Genomic DNA, 21,759 nt, shown 5'->3' with positions numbered 1-21,759 from the left:
GGCTCAGGCAGACGCCAGAGCCCAGGTGCGGGGACCAGGGGGGCCCGGGGTGGAATTTGTGCTCTACCTTCCCCCTGGGGCTGTGGGCTGATGGAAGGAGATTCAGGATGTGTGAGGGGCAGGAATGAGGCCGCTCTGGGCCTGCGCTAAGGATGTGGCTGAGTCCTCGGGACCAGCGGGAAAGAGCTTGCCACCCTCCGGGGGCCCCACAGGGCAAGCGCCAGGGCTCCAGACCCCGATGGGAAGGAGGCAGGGGGCGTCCCAGGGAGGGCCAAGGTGACGAGGCCCCACACCTCCCCCTCCCTCCCCACCGAGCCCCCGGCCCGGGGCTGTACATACTCCACCCCGTCTGTCCCTTGACCACCGCCGCCCCACCCTGCCGCCCTCACATCCTTAGTGACCACCTCGTAGGCCCCCTTGGGATCCGAGCCAACCATCCCGCACCACAGACTTCGGTTTGGGGGACTTCTTTATGTTCGTTTTATTTTCCATTCTGTACAGAGACCTGTTCTTTTCAAAAGTGTCTTTTGACTGAAGTAACTTTTCTGGTGCTGTTGTTAACTGGTTCCTTTTTTTTTTTTTAATTTATTTTCCCACCCAGGCTGTCCCTCCTGGCTCCTCCTCAGCCCTGCTCCCCTCCCCTCACCCCCTGCCCCACTCCCCCCCACACACCTGAACCACTTCGTTTCTGTTCTTTCTGTCTGCTTTTGGATAAATTTTCTTCTTCCTCCCCACCCCCTTCACTCCATCTTTCCCCTTGATTTAAATAGTCACTGCTACAAGTAACAAATGCACTGTGAAGATCCAGTATTAATAAAGTTGTACTGTAATTAACACCCCTGCCTCTGCCTGGCTTCCCTGGGCTACAGGAGCTTCCTCTCCCCCCTGCACTCCAGACCCCCGGGGCTGCGAGCCGGGCACTCAAGATGCAGGGCTGGAGCTTGGACCTTAGGCTCAGATGTCCCACTCTGCCCCCGCTGAGGGGAGGGGAGATGGCCAGTGCCACTGCCAAGGGTTCACCCTGACCCCAGCGGACAGCCCCCAGGCCAGTCTGGAAGGAACTCAACCCGCAGATGGCCTCGGCCAGGCTCAGCCCACCTCAAATCCACATTCTCAGTTGCCGGGACGTTGGACCGGCCCCGGCCGCTCCCAGCCCTTCCAGGTTCGCCCTGGCAGATGCAAACCAAACCAAATGAAAACAAAGCAGACAGACGTTTAATAATAATAATTAAAAAAACAGAACCCAAAGAGCATCCATTGTGGCAAGATATGGCATTTGGTTCTGCCCTTGACCGGGCCGTACTCCCCATCCGGCCTAGCTAACAGCCTCCATGAGTCCCAGAGTCCTGTGCGGTGGCGGCCCAGCGCTGCCCGGCTGAGGCTGACCACTGGAGCCAGCGCCACACCCAGGCGGGGAGGGGGAGGGCCGGCCCCACAGTCCAGTGAGGCCCAGGAAGGTAGGAAGCAGAACCCAGCTGTGGCACAGCGTCCCCTCGAAGGAAAACAACCTTCCCGTCAGCTCCCCTCGGCGAAGTGTCAGGCCCAGTCCAGCTCCTGGGACTCACAGGTGTCCCAGCCAGGGTCAAGGTACAGGCTGCTCAGGGCGAAAGGCCTTCCCCCGGTTCCCTGACCTCAGATGCGGTGCTTAAGCCGGGGGAGTGCGGCAGGGAGGTGGGGGTGCCCTGGGGTGGACGGTACAGCTGGGTAGCTGCGCACCGCAGAGCGGGGTAAGGACCCGCCACCTCACAGTCCTGCCACTTTAGGATGGAGCTATGTTTACCTGCAAGGGACAGAAAAAAGAAAAATAAAGTTGCAGGAGACATGAACCTTCCCTTCCCAGAAGCCAAGAAACATATTCTTTTTTTTTTTTTTCCTTTTTTTCTATTTTTTCAGTATTGGGGATGGAACCCAGGGACATTCTACCTCCAAGCTATACCCCAGCCCAATTTTTTATTCTTTATTTTGAAACAGAGTCTCACTGAGTTGCAAAGGGCCTCACTAAGTAGCTGAGGCTGTTTGTGAAACATGATCCTCCTGTCTCAGCCTCCCAAATGCTGTGATTACAAGAATGTGTTTAAGGCCGGACGTGGTGGTGCACACTTGTAATCCCCGCACTTGGGAGCCTGAGACAGGAGGATCGCACAGGTTCAAAGCCAGCCTCAGCCACTTAGTGAGGCTCTCAGCAACTTAGTGAGACCCTGTTTCCAAATAAAATATAAAATAGGTCTGGGAATATAGCCCGGAGGTAGAAAGCCCCTGGGTTCCACTCCCAGTACCACCACAAAAAAAAAAAAAAAAAAGAATGCACTTAAGAAACATATTCTTGTCCCATACTCAGGGCCCATCTTGGCTTCTAGAAATGGGGAGCAGAGCAAAGCAGGAGGGTGCTGACCATTCTGCAGGCTGAGCCCGATGCCTGCCCTGCTGCCACCCCTCCGCCGCCCGGCCCCACCCACAGGGGGTTCCTTACAACATGAGCAGTAGAGCAGCTCCATGACCCGGAAGCAGTTGTCCAGCAGGGCTTTGGGCCGCACCAGCTTCAGGTTCAGGCCCGGGGCATTCAAGAGGGACAAAACGGCTTCCACCTTGGGGCTGATCTCCACACCCTGGAAGGAAAGAAACCGTCAGGACCAGGACAGATGAGTCACACCGCAGGAGAATGAGCGTGGTGCACACCTGGATCTTAGAAGGACAAGGAGCCCTGTGACCAGGCGCCTGTGGGCCATGGCTCACTGTCCTGCAGGTAGAGAGCCAGTCCCAGCTGTCACCCCTCACCCAAGCACAACCCCAAAGGCCTCAGCTTCTCCATGCTGGAAAAATGACCCCAGGGTGCAGGACAGGAAGGAAGCCAAGGCCTCCTTGTTCTCCGAGAACAGGCGTGGCTCCACGAGGAGCCCCTGAGCTGAAAGAAAAAAAAAAAAAAAACACCCTTCAGGAAGCCAAGTCTTCCCTCAACTGCAAGGAACAAGACCCTCCTGGGGACACTGAGGCACGAGTCGCACAGGTGGGGGGGGGAATTCGGCTCCAAACTCAAGTGGCTTCTCTTCACCATGCTTAAAAGGGAACATGTGAGTCAGGTGTGGTGGCACACGCTTGTAATCCTAGTACTTGGGAGGCTGAGACAGGAGGATGGCAGGTGCAAAGCCAGCCTCAGCTACTTAGTGAGGCCCTTCATAACTTAGTGAGACCCATGTTTCCAAACAAGAAATAAAATTGGGCTGGGGGTTTAGTTCAGAGGTAGAATGCCTCTGGGTTCAATCCCCAGTGCCACAAAAATGAATAAATAAACAAAAGAATAAAACAGGGCTGGGGGCATAGCTTGCAGTAGAATGCTCCTGGGTTCCGTCCCTAGTATGTACACGTACTCAAAAAAGGGGCACAGGTGGGCATCGGAAGTCCGTGGACGGGGACCAGGGTTGTTGTAGAGGCACCATGGGAATTGTGGGGCCTGAGCTGGGGATCACAGCCTCCCAGGCAAAGCATCTTGGCTGGATTGTCTCCCAAAAAATATTTATATCCCATTCCTGCCCTTCAATATCTATGAATGTGACTTTACTTCTAAATGTGGATGTAATTGAGTCTTAGGATGACACCTTCCTGGGTTCCCTGGGAGGAGGGGAAATCCTGGTGTCTCTATGGGAGAAAAGTCACTGAGAAGCTTGGCGTGGGGCACATGCTTGTAATCCCAGCACTTGGAAGGCTGACACAGGAGGATCACAGGTTCAAGGACAGCCTCAGCAAGTCCTGAGCCTCTCATCAACCTAAAGCGATCATGTTTCAAAATAAAAATAAAATAGAGCTGGGGGGTGCAGCTCAGATGTAGAAGGCCCCTGGATTCCATCCCAGCGTCACAAAAAAGAAAAGAAAAGAAAAGAAGAGAGAGGAGAGAGAGAGAGAGAGAGAGAGAGAGAGAGAGAGAGAGAGAGACTCCATCACAGAGGGTAACACAAAGCAGAGGCCATGTGAAACTTGGAGAGAAACTGGAGAGATGCCGCCCCATCAAAGGAGCACCCCAGGCCCCCAGAAGTTGGAAAAATCCAGGAAAGACCCTCTCTGGGGCCTCTGGAGGGAGTAGGGCCCTACCAACACCCTGATTGTGGGCGTCAGGCCTCCAGAACTGTGAGCGAATAAATTTCCATCTTAAGCCATTCATTTGTACCCATTTGTTTCATCAGCCCCACACAACTCATACATAGAGATGGAATAAGGATGGCCGGGGGGAAGGAGGCCAATCCCATGAGCCACTCCTCTCAGGAGAACCCAGCTCCCTGACGATGACCCTCTTGCCCTGATGAGAGGCCACAGTCACAAAGGCCACCCAGAGATGCTCAAAGTCAAAGGCAACCTGTCAGAAGACCCCCTTTAGCCGGCTGTGGTGGCGCACGCTTATAATCCCAGTACTTGGGAGGCTGAGACAGGAGGATCACAGCTTTGCAGGCAGCCTCAGCTACTTACTGAGGTCCTCCACAACTTAGTGAGACCCTCAAAATAAAAATAAAGAATAAAAATAGGGCTGGAGGTGTAACTTGGAGGTAGAAGACCCCTGGGTTCAAGCCCCAGTAACCAAAAAAAAAAAAAAAAAGGATAAAAGATATAAAGGGTTAGGATTGTAGCTCGGTAGTAAAGTACCCCCTGGATTCCATCTTCAGTACAAAAAAAAAAAAATGTCAATAGACTACTAACAGTGTTAGAAAAGAAATATAAAAAATCTGGGTGTGTTGGCGTACGCCTGTAATCTCAGCATTTGGGAGGCTAAGACAGAAAGATCCGAGTTAGCAGACAGCCTGAGCTACTTAGTGAGGCCCTTTGCAACTCCGTGAGACCCTGTTTCAAAATAATTAAAAAGGGCTGGAAGCCAGGCATGGTGGCGCACACTTATAATCCCAGAGTTGGGAGGCCAAGACAGGAGGATCACACAGGTTCGAAGCCAGCCTCAGCTACTGAGTGAGGCTCTCAGCAACTTAGTGAGACCCTGTTTCCAAATAAAGTATAAAATAGGTCTGGGAGTACAGCCCGGAAGTAGAAAAGCCCCTGGGTTCCATTCCCAGTACCAAAAAAAAAAAAAAAATTGGGCTGGGGGTGTAGCTCAGAGGTAGAATGCCCCTGGGTTCCATCTTTCCATCTTCAGTACTGAAAAAAAAAAATCTGGCCACAGGGCTAAGTATATATTTTAATCAAGAGAGATCAGAGCCAGACACGCCTATAATCCCAGTACTTGGGAGGTTGAGAAAGGAGGATCTCAGGTTCCACTCCAGCCGCAGCAAGTTAACAAGAACCTGTCACCTGTTTCAAAAAAGGACTGGGGTTGTAGCTTAGTAGAATACCTCTGGGTTTAATTGCTAGGGGAGAGAGAGAGAGAGAGAGAGAGAGAGAGAGAGAGAGAGAGAGAGAGAGGGAGAGAGAGAGAGAGAAGAAGAAGAAGAAGAAGAAGAAGAAGAAGAAGAAGAGGAGGAGGAGGAGGAGGAGGAGGAGGAGGAGGAGGAGGAGGAGGAGGAGGAGGAGGAAAAAGAAGGGAAAAGGAGAAAAGAGGAGAGAGAGGAAAGAGAGGAAGAAAAAAGAAGAAGGAAGAGGAGGAGGAGGGAGAGGAGGAGGAGGAAGGAAGGAAAAAGAAGGAGGAGGAGGAGAAGGAGGAGAAGGAGGAGGAGGAGAAGGAGGAGGAAGGGCAGGCCCACAGGGGCAGGGCTGGAACTCGTGGCGGTCCTTCTCCCCACCCCCAGCCCAGCTCCAGGGAGGAGGGCAGGCTGGGAAATAGCCTCTTCCCCAGATCAGCTCATCTTGCCCCAGCACCCGCCTTGCCCCTGGCACAAGAGAGCCTCCAAGGGGATCGTGGCGCCTCCTGGCCTCAGTGGGAGCTGAGAGCGGCCCTTCCCAGGACTGGTTCCAGAGCAGCTGCAAAAACAGCCGCTGTCCTAAGCCCTTTCTCATCTGAAGCTCACACTTGGCGTGGGCTGTCCCGGCTGCAGGCGGGGCCTCGTGGGCAGATGGGGCCAGGCAGCCAGCTGAGCCGCCGACAGGTGCCTCCCAGGCAGGTGTGTGCCCTGGCTTGAGGAGGGGGCTGATGGAGGGTCCCGCGGCACACTTGAGGCCTGCCTGGGCCCATGAAGATCCAGTCGCCATACTTTTCATATTATTATTATTAATTATTATTGTCAGGTACAGAGGCATTCTAGCTCTGAGCTACACCCCCCAGACCTTTGTATTTTTTATTTTGAAACAAGTTCTCACTAGATTGCTGAGGGTGGCCTCAAACCCACAATCCTCCTGTTTCAGCCTCCCAAATACTGGGGTTGCAGGCATAAGCCACCATACACGGCGATGTTTCAGTATGATTCAGGCTTTATCTCTCTGAGGCCTCAACCCAGCTGAGCAGAAAAGCTCTTCCTCCCCTCCCCTCCCCCCCTTCTCTCTCTCTCTCATTTATTTTATTTTATTTTATTTTATTTCTTTGAGGTCCTGGGGATGGAACCCAGGTACATGCTACCTCTGAGCTCCACCCCCAGCCCTATTTTTTAATCCTTTATTTTGAAACAGGGTCTCACTCAGTTGCAAAGGGCCTCACTAAGTAGCTGAGGCTGGCCGTGAACCGCGATCCTCCTTTCTCAGCCTCCCATGTACTGGGATTACAAGCGTGGGCCACCATAGCCGGCTTGCTTTCTCTTTCTTTCTCTCTTCTCTCTTCTCTCTTCTCTCTTCTCTCTTCTCTCTTCTCTCTTCTCTCTTCTCTCTTCTCTCTCTCTCTCTCTCTCTCTCTCTCTCTCTTTAAGCTAATTTTTTGTAATTAATTCGCGTCGTGGTCCCTTCGGGCTCCTGCTCTGTGCCGCAGTTCCGTGGATTTTGACACGTGCATGACGTCGCGTAGTGACTGCTAACGTTTGGCCACCTTAAATATTTCCTGCACCCTACCTATTCTTCCTTCTCCTTCCCTAAAGAAGCCTCATTTCACAGACACAGAAGCAAAGCCAGAGGATTCCATGACTTGCCCAGGATCCAGGGCAAGAGACACAGGGCCTGGAACCGAGTCTGGGCACCTCTTCCCCCCTCAAGCTCCTTCTCCTGCACCCCTACCCCATTTCTCCCTGCTCTCTAGACATTCCAGAATGTTCCACGCATTTGCCTCCCCCCCACCCCCGCAGCTCACCGTGAAATCCTGCTGGATTCTGAGCAGCAGCGTCTGCACCTCCTCCAGGTACTTCCAGGACGGGTGGCCCTCCAGCAGCACGTCCTGTACCAACTCGGTGGTTCTGAGACTCACCAAGACCCACAGGTACTGCAGCTCCCGCTCACTCACCCGGGCCCTGTGCTGCGGGTCAGGAGAAGGCATGGACGCCAGGCACGGGCCCCTGGGCCCTGGCCCCCTCCCCAGGGACGTGCCCCTGCAGGGAAGTAACGGAGGCGGGCGACCTTGGGCCTGGGTCAAGGGCGAGTCAAGGGGCTGGGCTCCCGGGAGGGGTCCTCACCAGCCTGGTGACGTTGGCGATCCTGAGCACCCCCTCGTAAGGCACGCTGAGCCTGTAGTTGATGGGGAAGTAGTGTTTCTGGGGACGGTCAAGAACGAACATAAGGTCAAAGGCAGAAGCCGCTTAGGCGGCACCAGGCCCCAAATGTTTATTGCTTATTATTTATTTATTTTGCAGAACTAGGAGTTGAACTCAGAGGCATCTTACTTCTGAGTTACACCCCCGCCCTATTTTTTATTCTTTCTTTATTTATTTTTTATGGTGGTACTGGGGGTGGAACCCAGGGGCTTTCTACCTTCGGGCTATACTCCCAGACCTATTTTATATTTTATTTAGAAACAGGGTCTCACTGAATTGCTGAGAGCCTCACTAAGCAGCTGAGGCTGGCTTCGAACCTGTGCGATCCTCCTGTCTCGACCTCCTCAGTGCTGGGATTACAAGCGTGCGCCACCACGTTATTTGGACTCAGACCCCAAATAAACACTGACATGGGAGAAGCGTGGGAGCCCAGCCCCGGGATGACAAAGCGGGTCCTCCACAGAGCAGACACCTCTGGCTTCCTAGGCAGACAGAAACAGCTCACTTCCTCTGGGACGCAGAGAGGATAAAACCAAACACACAGGTCCTGCTCAGGCAGAAGCTGCAGGCCCAGGCTAAGGACCTGCTACATCAAGAAGAACATTAGCCAGGAGCAGTGGCACGTGCTTGTGACCTGAGTACTTGGGAGGTTGAGACAGGAAGGTCTCAGGTTCCAATCCAGCCTCAGCAACTTAGTGAGACCTTGTTTCAAAATAAAAAATGAAAGGGGTTGGAGCTGTAGCTCAGAAGTAGAATGCCAAGCCGGGCGTGGTGGTACACGCTTGTAATCCCAGCCTATAGGAAGGAGACTGAGACAGGAGGATCATGGACAGCCTCAACTACTTAGTGAGGCCCTTTGCAACTCAGTGAGACCCTGTTTCAAAATAAAGAACATAAGCCAGGCATGGTGGCGCATGCTTGTAATCCCCGCGCTTGGGAGGCTGAGTTACACCCCCACCCTATTTTTTATTCTTTCTTTATTTATTTTTTTTGGTGGTACTGGGGGTGGAACCCAGGGGCTTTCTACCTTCGGGCTATACTCCCAGACCTATTTTATATTTTATTTGGAAACAGGGTCTCACTGAATTGCTGAGAGCAATTCAAAAAAACAGGACCGCACAGGTTCGAAGCCAGCCTCAGCTACTCAGTGAGGCTCTCAGCAACTTAGTGAGACCCTGTTTCCAAATAAAGTATAGCCGGGCGTGGTGGTGCACGCTTGTAATCCCTGCGCTTGGGAGGCAGAGACAGGAGGATCACGCAGGTTCGAAGCCAGCCGCACGCGCTGGTTTAGAAGACCCTGTTTCCAAATAAAAATGTAAAAATAGGTCTGGGAGTGTAGCCCGGAGGTAGAAGGGCTTCCAGGAACCCCAGTACCACCAAAAAAAAAAAAAAAAAAAAAAAAAAACAAATAAAGTATAAAATAGGTCTGGGAGTATAGCCCAGAGGTAGAAAATCCCCTGGGTTCCACCCCAAGTGCCACCAAAAAAAAAAAAAAAAAAAAAAAAAAAATCAGGCTGGGGATATAGCTTGGAGGTAGAATGCCCCTGGGTTCCATCCCCAGTACCACAAAAAAAAGCAGAATTCCCCTGAGGGTTCAATCCTCAGTAACAAAAAGGTAAAGACATATTAGTGGGGTGGGTGGAAGGGAGATGTTCTAAAACTCACTATAGTGACATTGATGGACAGCTCTGCAAACATAAAAGCCCACAGTGAGCTGAGCCCTCTGTGTGGAGTGAGGGTTGCTGGGCTTTGAACCCAGGGGCACTCTACCTCTGAGCTATACCCCCAGCCCTATTTTACTTTTCATTTCAAAACAGGGTCTCAACTCAGATGTGGAGGGCCTCATTACGCTGCTGAGGCTGGCTGCAACTTCATGATCCTCCTATCTCAGCCTCCCAAGTGGGATTACAAGCGTGCACCACCACACCTGCTAAGCTGTGCTTTTGTGTGTGTGTGTGTGTGTGTGTGTGTGTGTGTGTGTGTGTGTGGTACTGAGGATGGAACCCAGGGGCATTTTACCTCCAAGTGACACCCCAGTCTGATTTTTTATTCTTTATTTTGAAACCGGGTCTCACTGAGTTGCAAAGGGCCTCACTAAGTAGCTGAGGCTGTCCGTGAACCGCGAGCCTCCTGTCTCAGCCTCCCGAATGCTGGGATTACAAGCGTGTGCCACCACGCCCAGCTAGAAGGCTATTTTTAAAACAGACATATGTAGCCAACTGGGCATCTTCAGTCTCCTAATGAACCAACCACTCTAATTGGCAGGCCTTTGACTCCCCTGCAGATAAGTGCCTGGGGGGCCCTAAGGGGTTGCTGGAGTCCACACCTGAGTCTCAGGGTGAGTGTCAGGTGCAGGTGAGACTCAAAAGTCAGGTCAAGGCCATGGGCGGGGGGACAGTAAAAGTCAGCCAGGCACGAACTCCAGCGATGTGCCTTGGTAACTCTGGGGCTGGCACGGGTGGGGGGGGTCCTGAATGTCCAGAGCCCTGTGCCAAGTGAGCCCTGGGGCCAGGGGCAGGGCTGGTCCAAGGAGTTACCATGTACTGAAGCCGGTTCCTGTATTGCAGCTTGTCCCGTAGGAAGCCCGTGACGGTGCACTCCTCATTCTGGGTCAAAGGCCACATCTCCAAACCCTCGTTCCCCAAGGCCACACCAAGGAGGATCCCAAGATCTGTGGACCACACCCAACAAGAGTGTGTGAGCTCCCGGCTGCCCGCGGCGTGCCACGCTGTCACCAGTGGTCTTGGGTCAAGAATACTCCTGGGAGAGGTGGTGGCAGGTGCACAGAGCCCCGAGGAGGCCTTCCCACCCAGATCCGAATGCCTGGGCCCCGGTCACAAGGCCAGGTGGGCATGGACCCCCAGCTAGGGATCCACGTGCGTGCCAGCCTGGCTAGCAGAGTCCCACACTAAGGTCATCTCCAGGCTCCCCCAGCTCCCGCCCCATGAGACGGACACACAATCCCTTCCAGAGCAATTCAGCCCCTCATTTCGGGGTGGCGGGTTCCCAAAGCCTGCTGCTAGATTTTTCCATTTGGATTCTGGTTCCAGCCCTAATAGTGACTCTGCTGGCTCAAGCTCCTTTCTCCCCTGCTCTGTCTGACCTTGTCACCTCTGCCTACTAACTGTACCAGTGTGTCTGGAGCGCCTCCCGACAGGGGGCTCTAAGATGCTAAGATTTCACACCTTGAGCCATTACCAGATTTGACCACTGGAGGTCACTGTGACTTCAAAAACAGCCTGTGTAAGGTCAGCAAAACTGGACAGAAATAATACCCAAGAGAATTTGCAATAAATAGGAGCCACGTGGATTAAAAATAGAAATAAAATAAATAAAAGGGCAAAATATATTAACAAGATCAACCTCACTAATAAGAGAAAGAAATTCCCATTAAAACTATTTGATGGCCGGATGTGGTGGCGCAGGCCTATAATCCCACTGCTTAGAAGGCTCAGACAGGAGAATCACAGGTTCTCAGCCAACCTCAGCAACTCAGTGAGGCCCTCCTCTGTAACTTAGAAAGACTCTGTTCAGGATGTATTCATTTCGAGTCACCTCCCCGTGCCATTTTGGCATGGGGCTGTATTTCTATTTTCTGTATTTCTATCTTTCTAATAAACTTCTTTAAATCTTAAAAAAAAAGGACTCTGTTCAAAGTAAAAAGTAAATAAATAAAATAGGGTTGGGGTGTAGCTCAAAGGTAGAACACATGTGGGTTCAATCCCTAGTCTAAAAGAAACAACAAAAAAAAATTAGCTGGGCATGGTGGCATATGTTTATAATCCCAGCATTTGGGAGGTTGAGAAAGGAAGATCTCGGTTTGAGGCCAGCCTCATCTACTTAGTGAGGCCCTTTACAACTCAGTGAGACCCTGTTTCAAAAATAAAGAATAAAAAATAGGGCTGAGAATGTAAATCAGAGGTAGAATGTGCCTGGGTTTCATCCCCAGTACTGAAAAAAAATTAGATACCATTTTCACCTATCAAAATAGAAATGAAGAGCTGGGGGTGGAGCTCAGTATAAGCAGAGCTCTTATTCTAGCATGGGTGAGGCCCTGGGTTAGATCCCCAGCACCATAAAAAAAAATAATAATAATAAATTAAAATTAAAAGGAAGGCCGGGCGTGGTGGCACATGCTTGTAATCCCTGCGCTTGGGAGGCTGAGACAGGAGGATTGCACGGGTTTGAAGCCAGCCTCAGCTACTTAGTGAGGCTCTCGGCAGCTTAGTGAGACCCTTTTTCTAAATAAAATATAAAATAGGTCTGGGAGTATAGCCCAGAGATAGAAAGCCCCTGGGTTCCACTCCCAGTACCACCAAAAAAAAAAAAAAAAAAAAAAAAAAAAAAATTAAAAGGAAGCCAGGAGTGGTGGCGCACGCTTGTAATCCCAGCATTCAGGAGGTCGAGACAGGAGAATCACGGTTCACGGACAGCCTCAGCTACTTAGTGAGGCTCTTTGCAACTCATTGAGACCATGTTTCAAAATAATGAATTAAAAATACAGCTGGGGGTGAGGCTCAGAGGTAGAATGCCCCTGGGCTCCATCCCCAGACCCACCAAAAATAAATAAATAAATAAATGGAAATAAAAAAGGGTTTTTTGTGTGTTTTGTTTTAATAACACTTGATGCTGCCAAAGTCGTTAGGCAGGTGTTATCCTGGGAAGCAACTTGGCAAATTTTGTTATTAATGGATTTAATAAAGTCCACACCCTTTGATCCACTAAACCCAGAAATTGGAAGGAAAAAAACAAGAAAGATATAATCAAAAGATTTATGGGCAAAGACTTCCACTGCAACATTTTATAATGATGTAATTTTGTAAATGGCCAAGACATTCCTTATTAATGAAAAAAATTATATTGTCAAGGAATTCTTATGACACATGATAAGGAAAATACTTAAGATATGCTTAATGGTCGGGCATGGTGGCACAAGCTTGTAATCCCAGCACTTGGGAGGCTGAGAAAGGAGGATCACACAGGTTCGAAGCCAGCCTCAACTACTTAGTGAGGCTCTCAGCAACTTAGTGAGACCCTGTTTCCAAATAAAATATAAAATAATAAGGCTTGGGTATAGCCTGGAGGTAGAAAGCTCCTTGGTTTCACCCCCAGTACCACAGAAAAAATAAATAAAAAATAAAAATAAAAAAATAGAAAGGGCTGAGGGTATAGCTCAAAGGTAGAAGGTCCCTGGGTCAGTCACCAGTACCAAAAATAAAGGAAGGCGGAAAGATCTCACAATATCTATATACCTACCCAGACTTGAATTTTGTTAAGTGTTTGCATGTGTGTTTGGAAAACATGGTCAGAAAAAAAAAAAAAAGAAATGTACCAAATATCCATTGGAAATTTTTATTTTATTTTATTGATGATAATAATAAATTGGTACTGATAGTTAATCTCAGGGCATTCTACTTCTTATCTACACCCCCCCAGCCCTTTTTTTTTGGGGGGGGGGGTCTGGGGATGAAACCCAGGGGTGTTTTACCTCCGAGCTACACCCCTGCCCTTTTTTTTTTTTGCGGGTCTGGGCATGGAACCCAGGGGCATTCGACCTCCGAGCTACACCCGCTGCCCTATTTTTTATTCTTTTTTTTTTTTTTTTTTTTTGGTGGTACTGGGGTTCCTGGAAGCCCTTCTTCCTCCGGGCTACACTCCCAGACCTATTTTATATTTTTGAAACAGAGTCTCTTACGCCAGCGCGGCTGGCTTCGAACCTATGCGATCCTCCTGTCTCCGCCTCCCAAGCGCGGGGATTACAAGCGTGCCCACCACGCCCGGCTTATTCTTTATTTTGAAACCGGGTCTCACTGAGTTGCAGAGGGCCTCACTAAGTAGCTGAGGCTATCCGCGAACCGCGATCCTCCGGTCTCAGGCTCCGGAATGCTGGGATGACAAGCGTGCCCACCACGCCCGGCTTCCTTTTTATTTGGAAACAGGGTCTTCCTCTCTCTTTGTTGAGGGTCTCGCTAAGTTGCCGAGGCCGGCCTCGAACCTGCACACCTCCCGTGTCAACCTCTCAAGGTCTAGGATGACAGGCAGGTGCTATCGAGCCTGACCAGGATTTTTATATTCTTTATCTGTTGCACAACCAATGTCTATTATTATTATAGTCAGAAGTAATAATTGTCCTCCTTTTTTTTTTTTTTTCAAAGATGGCAGGTCACCTCCCTGACCCACCCCTGTTATGAGTAGGATTTACTGGTTAGATTTCCTCACCTCTTTCCCGGCACTTTGAAGACACCCCACCCCCGCAGGCGCAGGAGCAGCCTCGCTCCCGGGCTCCGTGCCCCGCATGGGCTGCAGCGACCTGGCCGTCCCCTCTGCATCGCCGTCACCCCGCTTCTGCGGGGTTCGAGCTCGCAGTAACCTAGCTCAGCGTCCACGCGCTTCCCACGCACCTGCCACGGTATTAACCGAAGGAGACACCAGCCAAACCAGCGCTGGCCCTTCGGCGTGACTCGATGTCTTGTCTCTGGTTATAAAGCCTGTCCGCCCGGCACCCACCCCTGCGAGCCGAGTGCCAGGATGCGGTCGGCCATGCGGGGTCTCTTTGCCAGAGCACCTCACACCTGAGTTTTAGGGTTGGACTCCGGCAGAGGAACTGGGAATGGACAACTAATCCCCTGGGAGCTGGTTAAGGCACCCACCCCCACCCAGTTTTTGATGGGCAGGTCTGGGGCGGGGCTAGAGATTTTGCCTTTGTAACAAGCTCCGGGTGGTGATGTGATGCTTTTGGGTCAGGGATGCTTTTTTTTTTAATTTTTTTTTGTGGGTGGAACCCAGAGGCTTTCTACCTCCGGGCTATCCTCCTGGCCCCTTTTTATTTTGAAACAGTGAACTAAGCTGCTGAGGGCCTTGCTAAATTGTTGAGGCTGGCCTCGAACCTCCTATCTCAGCCACCCAAGTACAGGGATGACAGGCGTGCACTGCCCCACCCTGGCTCAAGGATGCACTTTGGAAACCAGGGACATGGGGTAACATGCAAACTGGAGACCCAAGGGCCACAGGGATTGAACACAGAAATCCGAATTTTAACCGGGTTTTTGTTTTTGTTTTTGTTTTTTTGGGGGGGTGAGATATACCCCTCCCCAGACCATTTTATTTGGAAACAGGATCTCACCAAGCTGCTGAAAGCCTCACTAAGTTGCTGAGGCTGGCTTCGAACCTGTGATCCTCCTATTTCAGTCTCCCAAGTACTGGAATGATAGGCGGGTGCGACCAACACCCAGAGATGTCCACTTTCACAGTGTTTCTGTCTGCACTGCTTCCCAGGCAGCAGTCACCGCAGGCTGTCCACGCCACCCCAACCCTGCCCCAGGGACCGTGCTCCTCAGCGGCCTCTAGGGTCTGCCGGCCGGCCTCAACGCAACAACGGGTCTTCAAGGGCCATGGCACCTGGACCTGGCACGGGGGCCGCCCAGGCTGCCCTGAAAGCGCCAACCACAGATGCCCCCTATACTGGGCACCTTCCTCGTCTGCCGCTGGGCTACTGTGTCTCATTTTAAGCTTCTTTTCCGCTGTCTCACACACAGGCAGCAGCCAAAAACCTCAAGACCACTTGGTATCCCCACTTTGCACCCCAGGTACCACACGGTAGGTCACCCCCTAGCCCTGGGCAGGGGGCTTCCCGCCCCCTCGTCTTTCCAGAAATAAGAGTAGAGGCTGGGCCAGGCAGGTTGGGAGGCTTGGGAGGCTAAGACAGGAAGATCGCAGGTTCAAGACCAGCCTCGACAACTTAGCAAGACTCTTAGCAACCTAGTAAGACTCTGATTCAAAACAAAACAAAAAGCCGAGCGTAAGCTTGTAATCCCAATACTCGGGAGGCTGAGACAGGAGGATCGCGCAGGTTCGAATCCAGCCTCGGCTACGTAATGGGGCTCTCAGCAACGTAGTGAGACCCTGTTTGCAAAAACAAAATACAAAATAGGTCTGGGAATGTAGCCCAGAGGTAGAAGGCCCCTGGGTTCCATCCCCAGTACCACCAATAAATAAATAAGTAAACAAACAAACAAACAAACAAATAAATAAATAAATGGGCTGGGGGTGTAGCTCAGAGGTGGAATGCTCCTGGGTAGAGGCTGAGGGAAGATCAGCATGAGTTGATCCCTTCTGGCCCTCCGGTGTGCCTGGGGGTGCCGTGCCCCCCGGAGGCAGCCCTTCTATAGTGCTGAGTGAGCCTGTCGCCCGCCCCTAGTGACCAAATCCAAGCCTGTGTATTATACTGAGCACCTCCCAAAAAAATCCGTATCTACCCAGAAGCTCAGCGGGTGGAAGGAGGGTCTTTGCAGGTGCAGTGAAGGGAAAGACCTCCACATCAAATTGCCCTGAATTGAGAAAAAGCCCCAACTCCAATGACTGGCGCCCTAGAAGACGAGGACGAGTACAGAAACAGGGCGGGAGGGACGGCCATGCGGGGAGGGGTGGAGGGGCACGATGCTGCTGCAAGCCAGGCAGCCCCGGGGGCCACCAGAGGCCGGGGGAGCAGGGCATCTTCCCGTCTTCGGAGGCCCTGCGTAGACCCTCAGTCCAGGTGAGAAAACACACCTGCTGCTCCCTGGTTGGTGGTAATAGAGTACAGCCATCGGCTTCTCTGCCTGCGCCCTGAAGCCCTCCCTCTCGCTCTTGCAGTCCTGAGATCTACCTCCTGGAGCTCTCTCCCACCACCCCATCCTCAATGCTACCCAAAAGGTGGCCACACTGAGCCTCAAGAGGGAGAGCTGCCAGGCGTGGTGGCGCACACCTGTGATCCAATATTTGGGAGCCTGAGACAGGAGGATCCCAGATTCGAGGCCAGCCTCAGCAACTTAGCAAGACCTTGCTTCAAAATAAAAATTAAATAAAAAGGACCGGGGAAGTAGCTCAAAGATGGAACACTCCTGGATTCAATCCCTGGTATCACACACACACACACACACACACACACACACACACACAGGAGGGACTCCTAACCACAACCCCACCTCACCCCTAGCCTTCCGGGGTTGGGGTTCCCATGATTGGCCGCCTGGGCCCTGCAGGACATTCAAGGCTCTTCCCAGCCTGGCCTCTCTCTCACAGCCCCTGCACTGAGTATGCTGGACCTCGGGCCTCCCCACCCATGTCTGCCCGTGTGAACAGCACCGGGCCTCCAAGACCCCTTCAAATGGCACCTCGCCCTTGTCACCCAGGTGCAGTGACACCAGAACACCATGCCTGGCCGGCTCCTGCCACTTCTGTACGTCCTGACCCTCTTCAGTGTCCGTCCACAGGACCAGGGTGCAGCCAGCTCCCCTCGGAAGCCCTCCCAGCTCCGGCCCCGCTTTATTTATTCAGCACGCCGGCTCCCGGTGCCTCGCTCCGAGCGGGCGACGACGGGGCAAGGCAGGCGAGGTCCTTGTCGTCATGGCTGCCCCCTCCAGTCGGCCGTGGGTGGCACGGGAGAAACGTGCCCCATGCCGTGGGCGGCGTGCGACTCGGTGTCTGCGGGATCCTGGTCCTGCCTCCCACCCAGCGGCGTGAGAGCCCTCCAGGTTCCCCCTCTCTCTGTCCTCATTCCAACTTATTTTTCTTCTTGCCGACAGCGCTTTTTAATTTGTCACTGAGGCTGCCTCTGCCGAGCCCCTGGCCACGCAGGTCCCAGGTGTCCTGGGTCCTGCCACCCACCCCCGCTGACCACACCCAGGGAGGACGGAGCCCCTCTCTCCACCACCTCGTGGTGCTCCCCAGCCCCATTGCCAAGCCACCACCCACCCATCCCGGCGCCTGCCTGTCCACCAGCCGCTGGAGCTCAGCCTGGGGTCAGCAGCAGGCAGACCAGAGACCCACGGTGGAGCCCCCAGGCCGCCCACAGCCAAGCTGCCCACCTGCAAGAATGCCCTGGTTGCCATGACTACAGCCAAGCCTTCCCCGGTGGGTCCCAGGGTCCCCTGGTACTCACAGTGCAGCCAGGCGAGTCCCCGGGGCATGGTGGTGAGCTGGGATCCCCAGGAGCAGAGGCTCTGTCCCCAGCGATGTGTCCACAGGCCCGGCGGGGCCTACAAGCCTACATGGCCTCAGGTCGCAGGTGGCCACCAGGCAGGGGCGGGCTGGCCCCGGGGAGCCAGGCGGGCAGTGGGCAAAGGCAGGTGCCCCTGGGGAGCACAGCCGTCCTATCTGCCTGGCAGCAGGGAGGACAGCCGGGGGGTGGCGGCTGCCAGTCCCATCGCAGCCCAGGAGCTGTTGCGAGACGGCGGGGTCTTCCTTCCAGAGGAGGAGGAGGAAGAGGAGGAGGAGAGTCCCCAGCAGGCCCCTTGGAATCTGGGGCTGGGTGGCGCTTGCTTTCTCTGATTTCTCCGACTGCAGCTGCTCAGTGTGAAATCTGGCTCTGGAAAAAGAAGGAGGAGAGAAACTGATTATGTAAGAGGAGCCCTGCCGCTCAGCCACCAGCCAGGCACGGGGACCCACCGCGCCCGCTGCACCCGCCGCCCACCCGCGCCGGGGCACCGACCTCAGGCCACGTGGGGAGTCGCCCGAGACCCAGTCCCTGGCCCCGGAGTGAGTTACGATGACAGCGGCGGGGGCCAAAGCGGACCTGGGGAGGCACCGGCAGCCTGGGCTTCCTGGAGGCTGCCTGGAGGAGACGAGGTTCCCGGGAAGCCCAGTGAGGGGCGGAAAGGCAGGGGACCATTCACCTCTGCGCCCTTCAGACTTCCCATCCTCCTCTCCACCCCAAATACTTATGCTAAAAAAGTATTCATTGTTGCCGGGTGTGTGTGCCCGCCTGTAATCTCAGTACTTTGGAAGCTAAGAAAGAAGGATGGCAGGTTTGAAGCCAGCCTCAGCAATTTAGCCGGACCCTGTTTCTTCGTTTTTCTTTTGAGTGTGTCTGTGTGTGTGTGGGACTGGGGATTGAACCCAGGGCATTCTACCTTCAACCTACACTCCCAACGTTTCTTTCTCTTCTTTCTTTCTCTCTTTCTTTCTTTCTTTCTTTCTTTCTTTTTTTTTCTTTCTTGTTTATTTTTTTATTTTGGAACAGGGTCTCTCTAAGTTGCTAAGGGTCTTGTTAAATTACTGAAGCTAGCCTTGAATCTGAGATCCTCCTGCCTCAGTCTCCCAAGTACTGGGATTACAAGCGTGCACCACCACACCTGCAAAGACCCTGTTTTAAGTTTTAAAAAAGCCGGGCGTGGTGGCGCACGCTTGTAATCCCCGCAGTTGGGAGGCAGAGACAGGAGGATCGCGCAGGTTCGAAGCCAGCCTCGCTTTCTTAAGACACCCTGTTTCCAAGTAAAAATATATAAAATAGGTCTGGGAGTGTAGCCCGGAGGTAGAAGTGTTTCCAGGAACCCCAGTACCACCCCCCCAAAAAAAATATTTTTTAAAAGAGCTAGGAGCCAGGTGTGGTAGCACATGCTTGTAATCCCAGTACTTGGGAGGCTGAGACAGGAGGACCACGGATTCAAAGCCAGCCTTGGCAACTTACCAAGGCTCTCAGTAACCTAATGAGACCCTGATTCCAAATAGAAAATAAAATTGGGCTGGGGGTGTAACTTGGAGAATGCCTCTGGATTCAATCCACAAGTAACACTGCTACTAATTTTTTTTTTTTTTTTTTTTTTTTTTTTTTTTTTTTTTTGGTGGTACAGGGGATGGAACCCCAGGGGCCTTCTACTTCCAGGCTACATTCCCAGACCTATTTTATATTTTATTTGGAAACAGGGTCTCTTAAGCCAGCTGAGGTTGGCTTCAAACCTGCTAGATCCTCCTGTCTCAGCCTCCCAAGCGCTGGGATTACAAACTTGTGCCACCACGCCTGGCTCTGCTACTACAATTTAAAAAATAAAAATGTATCCACTGGTCAGGTGTGGTGGTGCACAGTAGTAATCCCAGTACTTGGAGAAATAGGAAGATTGCAGATTCAGGCTAGCCTCATCAACTCAGCAAGACCTTAGTAACTTAGAGACCCTGTTCCAGAAATAAAGAAATAAATAAATAAAGGATAAAGGACTGGGGGTGTAGTTCAGAGGTTGACTGCCCCTGGGTTCAACCCCCAGTACAAAAAAAAAAAAAACAAAAAACTATTCACTGTTTACCTGCAATTCCCAATTATTTGGGAGTCGTGTGTATGTGTGAGTGTGTGTGTGTGTGTGTGTGTGTGTGTTGCTAAGGATGGAACCCAGGAGCATTCTACCTCTAAGCTATAACCTTAGCCCAATTTTATTTATTTATTTTTATTTGGAAACAAGATCTAAGTTGTCGAGAGCCTCACTATACACTGAGGCAGAGCTGGGCGTGATGGCGCACACTTGTAATCCCAGGATTTGGGAGACTGAGACAGAAGGATCACGGTTTACAGCCAGCCTCAGCTACTTAGTGAGGTCTTCTACAACTCAGTGAGACCATGTTTCAAAATAAAGAATAAAAGCCAGGCGTGGTGGTGCACGCTTTTAATCCCAGCATTTGAGAGGCTGAGACCAGAGGATCGTGGTTCACGGCCAGCCTCAGCTACTTAGTGAGGCCCTCCGCAACTCAGTGAGACCCTGTTTCAAAATAAAGAATAAAAAATAGGGCAAGGGCCAGGCGTGGTGGTGCACGCTTGTAATCCCAGCATTTGGGAGGCTGAGACCAGAGGATCGCGGTTCGTGGACAGCCTCAGCTACTTAGTGAGGCCCTTTGCAACTCAGTGAGACCCTGTTTCAACATAAAGAATAAAAAAATAGTGCAGGGGGTGTAGCTTGGGAGTCAAATGCCCCGGGTTCCATCCCCAGACCTAAAAAAAAAAAAAATAGGGCAAGGGGTGTAGCTCAGAGATCAAATTGCCCTGAGTCCCATCTCCAGACCCGCAAAAAAAAAAAAAAAAAAATAGGGCTAGGGGTGTAGCTTGGAGTTAGAATGCCCCTGGATTCCATCCTCAGTACAACAACAACAACAACAACAACAACATGACCAGGACTCACACCCGGCCTGTCGGCCATTCCCACAAGTCGACGCCCACAGCCTTCTCCCACGGTCCAACCTCCCTCCCGGGGCGCTATGGGGTCTGACCCTTGTCTCTGTTCCCCAGGAGGCCGAGGCAGCCCGCAGCAGAGCTGGCTCTGAAACTGAGTGTCTGACCACGCCCCCCCCATCCCCTGCACCTCTCTGTGCCCCTCTGGGCGGGGAAATGGCCACAGTGGAGGGCACAGGGGAAAGATGGCATGATTTGGAGGTCCTCTCCATTCCAGCATCCATGGCGTCTGCACAGAAGTGCTGGGCCTGGGGCTGAGTATGGCTCAATAAAGCACTTGCCCAGCAGGGCCCAGGCCCTGCTAGACCCAAACCACCGAAAACCAAAACCAAAAAACCAAAGTGCTAGCACTTACCCGGAGCCTCGCAGGAGGCAGGCAGGGCCTTGGGCTGGGAAACGAGGCTGCTCAGTTACCCCAGTGCAGAGCCTCCCTGAACTACGGCGGCCCCTCCCCCCCTTCACTCCCCCCACCCCTTGCAGGGATTTCCCGGCTATTACTGTCAGCTCAACACGACCCTGCCTATCACTCCTAACTGTGTTTTTTAAGGTTCATCCAGGTATCATTCACTCATTAGTTCATTTACTTAATATAGTACTGGAGACTGAACCCAGGGTGTTCTACCGCTAAGCTACACCCCCAGCCATATCCTTTTTTTTTTTTTTTTAACTTGAAACAGGGTCTCACTAAGTTGCAGAGGCTGGCTTTGAATCTGCGATCCTCCTGTCTCGCCCTCCCAAGTACTAGGATTCTAGGACTACACCCAGCTTTCAGGTATAATTTTATTTATTTTTTTTCGGTACTGGAGATGGAACCCAGGGGCATTCTACTTCTGAGCTACACCCTCAGCCCTATTTTTTATCCTTTCTTTCTTTCTTTCTTTCTTTCTTTCTTTCTTTCTTTCCTTTCTTCCTTGGTGGTACTGGGGGTGGAACCCAGAGGCTTTCTACCTCCGGGGTATACTCCCTGACCTATTTTATATTTTATTTGGAAACAGGGTCTCACTAAGTTGCTGAGAGCCTCACTAAGTAGCTGAGGCTGGCTTCGAACCTGCGCGATCCTCCTGTCTCAGCCTCCCAAGCGCGGGGATTACAAGCGTGCGCCACCACGCCCAGCTTATTCTTTATTTTGAAACAGGGTCTCACTGAGTTGCAGAGGGCCTCACTAAGTAGCTGAGGCTGTCCATGAACTGCGATCCTCCCGTCTCAGCCTCCTGAATGCTAGGATTACAAGCATGCGCCACCACACCTGGCTTC

The 21,759-nt window shown here is 52.2% G+C and overlaps 1 protein-coding gene across 1 annotated transcript; it reads right to left on the bottom strand.

Moving 5' to 3' along the window:
* Window positions 1-863: 863 nt before the first annotated feature.
* IL34 (interleukin 34) lies at window positions 864-17,482 on the bottom strand (the record flags this gene model as incomplete). The annotated part of the gene is made up of 7 exons (XM_080703474.1): window positions 864-977; window positions 1,632-1,780; window positions 2,471-2,606; window positions 7,139-7,300; window positions 7,458-7,535; window positions 10,073-10,206; window positions 17,455-17,482. The coding sequence occupies 7 exons, from the start codon at window positions 17,480-17,482 to the stop codon at window positions 864-866; spliced, it is 801 nt and encodes a 266-aa protein (XP_080559600.1).
* Between the last annotated feature and the right edge of the window lie 4,277 nt (window positions 17,483-21,759).

This window comes from Muscardinus avellanarius, assembly GCF_963383645.1.
Source record: "Muscardinus avellanarius genome assembly, chromosome: 10".
NCBI classification, from domain to species: Eukaryota; Metazoa; Chordata; class Mammalia; order Rodentia; family Gliridae; genus Muscardinus; species Muscardinus avellanarius.
This window is presented reverse-complemented; position numbering and strand designations above follow the sequence as displayed.